Genomic DNA, 8,247 nt, shown 5'->3' with positions numbered 1-8,247 from the left:
TTATTTTTCGTTACAGTTAAGGTGTTGTCATGAAGTAAAATAAGTCTGATACAAATTATTATATATATTTTTTGGAAAAATAGTTTTTCAATCGAAGACTCGGTTACTAACTTTGATGGAACAAAATGATCTTGACGGTTTTTGTTCGGAATTTCCTGTCATTTTTGTTAACTTTTGAATATTCTATTTGATTAGTGCCGTTTGCAAATTGGTAAACAACTATTGCTTAAATGTTGCTATTTCGTTTTTAATTTGTAAATGAACAACTACCATCATAAGCAGACATAACACGTATTTAATTAATCAAAATTGTGAATAGATATTGTAAGATCTGTCTGCTATTACTTCAAGAGAGTTTAAAAACGTACTCATGTTTAGTGTATATCAATTTACAGTACATATAACCTTTATCTTTATTCATTTCAACGTATGGTGTTATACAATATGCAATAAATCTAATAACCACCAAAATGATATTCTTTTAGCATATGCTTACAAAATGGCCTTATCATCAATGATAACTCTATGTATAATCGGTATGGTATTTAAAGATGTGATTGCGCTACCATGCCTTTCGATAGAATCAAAGACAAAATTACAAGCAACCAGGAAGGCACTGACAGTTCTGCAATCTTCTATTGATAGTAGAATAACAAACTTACAGAACGACATGAAAAATAGAATAAAGAAATTGGATTATGACATGGGTTCTTTAGTTTCGGATTTTGAGAGTGAGTAGATGAATTGTTTTTTAAATGTAAATTATTTATGGAAGTTAAACGCATTATTGAAGGTGATGAAAAATAAAATGGTTTATTTAACTTTATTTCATTAACATTTGCACATTTTAAAACGCAGTGTACAGCAAACTTTATCTTTATTATAATTAAAAAATAGTTTTCAAAGGAAGAATAGAAATAATAAATCAATGCTGCTTTTAATATGGTCATAATTATAAATTAACTGTTTATAAAACTCTGAATTCTTTAAATACTTAGGCTTTTTTACTTCAGGAATAAATTACCTTTGCCGTAATAAAAACAATAAGAATTTTGTGGTCCTCAATGCTCTCTAGCTTCGAACTTTATTTGGCCTTTTTAAAATAAAATTATTTGAGCTTTATTGAGTCTTTTGTACACGAAATGTGCGTCTGGTGCCCAAATAAAATGTTATCCCAATATTTATGATTAGTTTATTTACAGATTATCTGATTATATTGTTGTTGTAACCTAGAACAATATACCCTGTTCGTATCAAACTGAATTTTTTTTTAGAATTCCCTCTTTTTTATTCACATTATTATCGTTGCATTATGTGTTAATATCGACTGACTAAGAACATTACACGTTTGATTTGCATTTAATTTGCCTAAAAAAAATCAAGTCATTACATCTTTTATTATAGCCGAAATGTTTCCTTGACGGTAGCAATTGAACAGCGTCTATTCACCTTGACAATATGTTATGTATTGTTCAATCAGTGCATTGCTTAGGGAATATACATTATATCATCAGACAAAAACAATTTCGCCTTATACATATCACATAAGGTTTTCATCAAATATTTAAAATGTTCTTTTTCTTTTAAAGAAAAACAATGGAAAAAATACAATGGTCATTGTTACTATTATGGAAGCGAGAAACTTACTTGGTTTGAGTCTGAGGTAAGTCTTAGGTGTATATTCTATTTATTTTGTCAAAATCGATTTAATCTATAAAAATAATCTCTTTTGAGATACCCGAATATGAAACACGCTTTAAAGTACATAGAAATGTGTATAACTTGCAAACATTTTTTTTTTGGTAATATAAGCATCTTTTATCAAGTTGGCAAATATGAATTGACAAGATCATTTACGTTAAAGTTTATTACTTTATATATATATATATGTATAAAAAAAACGCAATAACAGTTAATCAAATAGTTATAATTGATTTATCGGGGTTGGTTTGTTTTCTCTTTAGTTTAAAAGTTATAGATTACTTTCAAACGATTTTTTCCCAACACCTCACAGAATTATGCTGAAACTTAATATAAGAAATTGTCTGTAATTTCCTTTTGTTTTAATGAGCATACTTTATCTCATATGGCACAAACGATTTAATAAACCAAATAATTAAAAAAAACATTTATTGCATGAGTAAAACATGATACTATATATCTCCATCTTTTTTTATACTTAATATTAAAATATCAATCTCGAACTGTTCTGTATGTATAATAATATCAGTGTACATGCATTAAGTATAATATTAAACAGCATGCATTTCGATAGTACATTTTCAATTTGTGTACTTTAGATTAAGATAGTATTCATAGTATCGATATTAACTGCATTTCCTTCAAAATTAGTTAAGATGGAGTTGGTTTAGGGAGCTAGACATAACGGTGCAAAGTTTTGATATAGCTTGCCCAACTTAAAATACGTTCTGAAACAATGTCCAGTCGCATTTATAGTTCAGCGAATTCACATTAATGCAGTATGGTGGCTTATCTATGTGACACAAAAAGGTTGGTGTCATAATAAAGTGACAACAGCGATCACCTATCTTTCTACCCGACTGTTATAATTAATGGTGTTTCAACGTTTTGATAAAAACAAAATATTTATAAATACACGTTAATATATGTACAAATATACAGATACAGGAAAAGTTACATTTAAAAGAAAAAAAACAAAGTTTAGATCATATTCTATTCAACGTACATGTGAACATTGAATTTGTTCTCATCAAACAAAGCCATTATAAGCCCTTTCATGTGTGAGAAAAAAAACAGTGCTGTATTGAGACAGGACCTACGTTGCAATATTACCATTTTCATGGTATAATGTTTCTGAGACAATATAAAACTAGTAGTAGATGTGGCATGATTGTCAATTAGACAACTTAAAAACTAATTGCCTAATTTAGAACATACCTATCTATTAGAAACAGATATATGACAGACATTAACCAATAAGCTATCATAACTATATTCATTGAAATATATAGTGAGTTATTATTTTAAACGAAGTCAAAGATGATACAGATAAAACAATTTTTTCCGATTTCACTACTGCATCCAATTGATAACTTTTGTAAATAAGTTTATGAAATTGATCAATTTGTTTACAATGATAGTAACGAAATTTACGGGCTCTCTAAATAACATCATCATAATTTCTACTTTGCATCGCTGATGACTTGTCAGCCAGGACAAGAGGACGACAGAAGTTACATAATCAGATGCTATTCAGCATATATTTATATATATATATATCAGTTTTGTATTACTTTTTTTTTAGCAACGATGTATTCATATTGGAGGACATTTAGCAAAAATTGATGATGCGGCTGAAAACAAATGGATATTAGACAACAGAACATGTACGTACAAAAATCTTAAGTTAAAAATATCAAAACGAAAACGAGAGAACGTAAAAATAAATTGAAAGTTAATTATATATCTAATTATGTAGGACATGTATAGTAGTTTATTTTTGAAATCTTCACGTTTGTCCAAGAAAGTAAAAAAAAAATACTCCGTTAACAATTTCAAATATAAGTTTAGCAAACCTATAAATAAGAGAGAAGACAAAAATACAAGAAACAATCCTGAAATTCCTTTTAAGACAAAAAAAAAGATTAAGAAAACATCAATTTAAACGCTATTTCTTATACGTCGTATGGTCCGAGTTGTATTGAGGGTTTTGTTTTTTGCAAATATATGTGATTCCACTCACTTGCCTTTTATTTACATTCAGATGGGTCAGCTAGGATTGGTCAGTTTCATTCGATAGTCCTTTATTATGATGCCATATAAAAAAAGTTCTTTGGTATTTCAGAAAATATATTGTAAGAACATTCAGTTGTTGCTAAATTCTCATTTTGTAATTTTATGTTTCTATATATGTTATGTTCCTTTACTTATTGTTTAATGTCTTCATTTGAACGTTTGTGGATAGTTGTCTCATTGGAAATCATACCCCATATTTTTCTTTTTATACGGTATATCCAGTATATATGAAGAGAACATAACTTAGTATTTATACAGAAACCTGTCTCCATATTTAAACATAACATACAAGTTAATAACGTACCTTTGACAATTAATTGATATGTATGTGTGTAGAACTCATAACAGTTGTATATCCACCGTTTGATGGGCATAGGTAAAATGACAAATTGGTTTAGAATCAAAATGTTACACTTTTAATATGGATGTTTTTATTCAGTAATTAGTTTTACAAATATATTTGACTAACTTGTCACACAGAATGTGGTTTTTTTTTGCACCTGTCCCAAGTCAGGAGCATCTGGCCTTTGTTTGTCTTGTATGATTTTTAATTTTAGTTTCTTATGTATAATTTGGATTTTAGTATGAACTAGTTTATATATATATATATGTTTAGGAGCCAGCTGATGGACGCCTCTGTGTGCGGGAGTTTCACGATGCATGGAAGACATATTGATGACCTTCTGTTGTTGTCTGTTCTATGTTCGGGTTGTTTTCTCTTTGACACATTTCCCATTTACATTCTCAATTTCATTAATAATAATGATTTGTTCTGATAAAAATGCCATCAGACAGTATGAAATGTTTAGTTTGGTATAGGTGTGCCGTCTTGTTCTTTCATCATAGATTGTTGTTATGTTTGACAATTTGCCCTGACAAAACTTAACAAATAACAAAAACAATCAATGACACATTACCCTTAATGCACAAAACATTCTGTGTGACTTTGCCTGAATTTTGCTATGTGAGATATAAGCTATTCTGGTAACAAAAAAGTGCGGTACTGTGTTCGAACACTAGATTGAAAAATTAGCTTCTTTCAGACAAACTTGATGTTTGGATGGGACTAACAGACCTAGAAGAAGGAGAATTCCGTTGGATTTATGATCAGACCATAGCAAAATACAAACCATGGTATAGTGGATGGGGAAGTAAAGGTACAAGAAATAACTGCGGATTAATCTTTAGTAACAACACCAAACCATATACCTGGCTTGATGTTGATTGCAAGAGAAATTTCGTTTATGTATGTGAAAGTCATTTCTGTAAGTATTGAATCAGCAATTAAAGAATTCAACTTTATCCATGTTAAACATGTTTAAGGTGGTTCTTAACACAACACGGAGATAACTCTGTAAAGTCAGCTAAACGTTTTAATTACGTTGTGTTATAAAAGGTATATTTAGCTTCTCAATGATCAAAATTGATCAAAAACTTTCTACTTTTTTTTCAAAACACATGCATTATATTGAAATACGAAGTATATCCACACCAGTATAGTACAAAAATTACTGAAACGTTCAAAGATAACAATTTCTGTAATTGACGATACGTATTCTGCATTAACGTGCATGTTATCTGAAAAAAGTGTCTGAGTATAAATTAATATATCAATAATTTTAGAAATAAACTGTTTGTCTTGATTTTGCAGGTTACTGATGTTGGAAATGAAATCTTTTACCATATAATAAAAATAAAATCAATTTTCACGCCTGAAGAAGATTTAGTTGATAACGTTCTCACAAAACCCATCTCAGCCTTCAATATACCAATCTGGCCTTACCAAGTCAATACGCTTGAATTTCATATAATACGTTGTTGTCTGTGTTACATTATTTCCCCTTTATTTTGTTCCCGTGTATGCTTATCTCACCAATCAATAATGAAGGCAAATCAATGTAAAAAAAAATAAATCTACTATTCTGTTGTAATATGTTCTTTCCACTTTTCGTGGAAAGACCTTTTGTTTATCTTCTGATTATTTTTATGCCCCACCTGCGATAGTAGAGGGGCATTATGTTTTCTGGTCTGTGGCTCCGTTCGTTAGTCCGTCCGTCCGTCGTACCGTTCGTTCGTTCGTTCGTTCGTTCGTCCTCGGGTTAAAGTTTTAGGTCAAGGTAATTTTTGATGAAGCTGAAGTCCAATCAACTTGAAACTTAGTACACTTGCTGCTTATGATATGATCTTTCTTATTTTAAAGCCAACTTAGAATTTTGACCCAATTTCGCGGTCCATGGAACATGGAAAATAGTGCCAGTGGGGCATCCGTGTACTTTGGACACATTCTTGTTATATGAGTTATCTCCCTGCTTTTCTTTTTTCTTGTTATCGCTATATCTCTAAAACCGTAAAGTATTTATTTATACTGGAGTGATCGGATGACATCTTATGGGAGTTATTTCCTTTTGAAATTTTAAGATAGTAGATATGTTGGATAAATTCACACATTTTAAGTCGTTGAGGCCGAAAGTCTTTTGATAGGGAGTCCTTGGTCATTTTGAGGAAATTGAGGTGAAGGTCAAAGGTCAAGGTCATGTTCTAAATTTTGAATTTTGCTTTTTATCTTTATTCATAAGAAACCGTAACAGTTAATGATATAATGAGTTTGCCAAATAACTGTTTTAGATAGGGCGAAATTTCAACCCATTGAAGTCGAAGTTTAATGGTCAACCCTTATAGTAGTTTTCTCCGCTTATGTATTTAAAATAAGTATTACTCCACAACCAAACGAGTGATTGACCTGGGTTCTTTAGATTTGAGATCACTGACCTATGACCTTGAAATTAATGTCAAGGTCAAAGATCAATTCGATGTTCTAGAATTGACCTTTGCTAAAAATTCTTACTGGTTCATTATAAAACAATTCAGTCTTTTGCATTTGGTTGTAGACATTTATCATGTACAAGGTCAACTGGAAATAATCGTATTTTAACCGGAAGTAGCCTATTTCAGACTATTTCCTATGAAAAAGTACCTATAATTGTATATTTTTTAATACAGTTTGAAGTCATAAATCACACGAGCCAGGAGTGACATTTTCCAACACTGTTTTTTAAATTGCATTCTTATTATCGAGGCGGAAAGACCTTCAATTGTTCTCTGAATAATTGGTTTTTTATTATGTTTAGGATTTGTTCCAAACATAAAAATAACCGAAAAATACCAGAGGGACATTCAAATGCATAGATCGAAAATAAACTGACAAGGCCAAGGCTAACGATTAAAAGACAAACAGACAAAGAATAGTTCAGAAGACACAACATGGAAAAATAAGGACTAAGCAACATGAACCCCACCACAAACTGAGGGTGCTTTTAAATAGTAAGTTGTGTGTGTTAAATCTATCATTACTTGTGCATTATTTAAAGATATATGGCTCAAAAATTCTTCTATCATTGACTGTCGAATTTTAATCTCTAGATGTCCTTTTAGATACTATTGCAAGTATGAGATTGTCTCATAACTTTTGGTTCTTTATCTTCGTCCTACGGTTCAATTGGTTTTGTTTTATAAATTACAAATAAGATTTGGTTTGTTTGCAAATGAGACAGTAGTAAATTCACAAAAATACTGAACTCCGAGGAAAATTCAATCGGAAAGTCCCTATTCACGTGGCAAAATCAAACTGTCTGCCAAAATCCAATAACAAAAAAAAACGACCTGCCTTATGCTCACATAACAAGCGAAAAAAATGTTGATGGGTTATAACCAACAACAAACGCTTTAAGTACTGACTTGACTCAGGCATATACAGAATATGGTGGGTTTGAAAATGTGTCTATGACCTCAGCAAACACATCCGTATCCTAGGCAATCAGGCCAATTTTGGTCAAACTATAAAATTCTATATATTATAAAGGCGATATCACTTCAAATCCATGTCATCATAAACAAAATTGACTAAATGACAAAACGTCCTGACCTAGTTATCATATAAGGTATAAATGGCCTACCAGATTAGGCATAATTCATTCGATTTTGTATTCTCAATTTTCTCAATCGCTTTGGAGTTTCTCTGGCAACTATTTAGATCAAAGCCTACTGATGATTCTTTTTAAATGAAAATCACGTCTGCTGTTCCTAATTATAAAGCTGGTAACAAAATAGTGTCCTATATTACAATCAATTAATCAACCTAACCGTGAAATTAAAACTAAAGGGTCATAAAATATGGATTTGATGAAACAATTTTTTTAAAAGACACTAGTAGATAGATAAATGATTCCCTGAATCACATGTGCCTGCATTTTGTACATCCAACATTCATGTTGGGTTTATTTTGTGTTTCTGTTACGGTTTCGGTTATATAAACTGTGTAACTAGCATGTCTTATCGGGTATTTGGGAGAGATCCGTTTGCGCCAAAAATGCGTCCTTTTGCGCCACAACTTTTTTTCTCCAATGCTACGTTTTCGCCACATGTTTTAAAATTACATGGTATCATTTGCGCCAAAAATAAAACATACGATTG

The 8,247-nt window shown here is 30.7% G+C and overlaps 1 protein-coding gene across 1 annotated transcript; it reads left to right on the top strand.

Annotated features, from left to right (window-relative positions):
• Positions 1-487: 487 nt before the first annotated feature.
• LOC134690514 (perlucin-like protein) lies at positions 488-5,536 on the top strand. Its single transcript, XM_063550482.1, has 5 exons — positions 488-731; positions 1,590-1,663; positions 3,287-3,368; positions 4,821-5,042; positions 5,429-5,536. Exons 1-5 carry the CDS (start codon positions 500-502, stop codon positions 5,434-5,436), a joined length of 618 nt encoding a protein of 205 aa, XP_063406552.1. The 5' UTR covers positions 488-499; the 3' UTR covers positions 5,437-5,536.
• Positions 5,537-8,247: the final 2,711 nt, after the last annotated feature.

The sequence above is a fragment of the Mytilus trossulus genome, chromosome 11, assembly GCF_036588685.1.
Source record: "Mytilus trossulus isolate FHL-02 chromosome 11, PNRI_Mtr1.1.1.hap1, whole genome shotgun sequence".
NCBI classification, from domain to species: Eukaryota; Metazoa; Mollusca; class Bivalvia; order Mytilida; family Mytilidae; genus Mytilus; species Mytilus trossulus.
The sequence above is the reverse complement of the archived record's forward strand: the minus strand, read 5'-3'. Positions and strand labels throughout refer to the sequence as shown.

What these genes read in the sequence shown, in the direction of transcription:
- LOC134690514 (XM_063550482.1), top strand. Translation starts at nt 500, where the DNA reads ATGGCCTTATCATCAATGATAACTCTATGTATAATCGGTATGGTATTT. An exon ending in TTTAGTTTCGGATTTTGAGA is followed by an intron (nt 732 to 1,589) that starts GTGAGTAGATGA and finishes TTTCTTTTAAAG; the next exon opens with AAAAACAATGGAAAAAATAC. An exon ending in GATATTAGACAACAGAACAT is followed by an intron (nt 3,369 to 4,820) that starts GTACGTACAAAA and finishes AGCTTCTTTCAG; the next exon opens with ACAAACTTGATGTTTGGATG.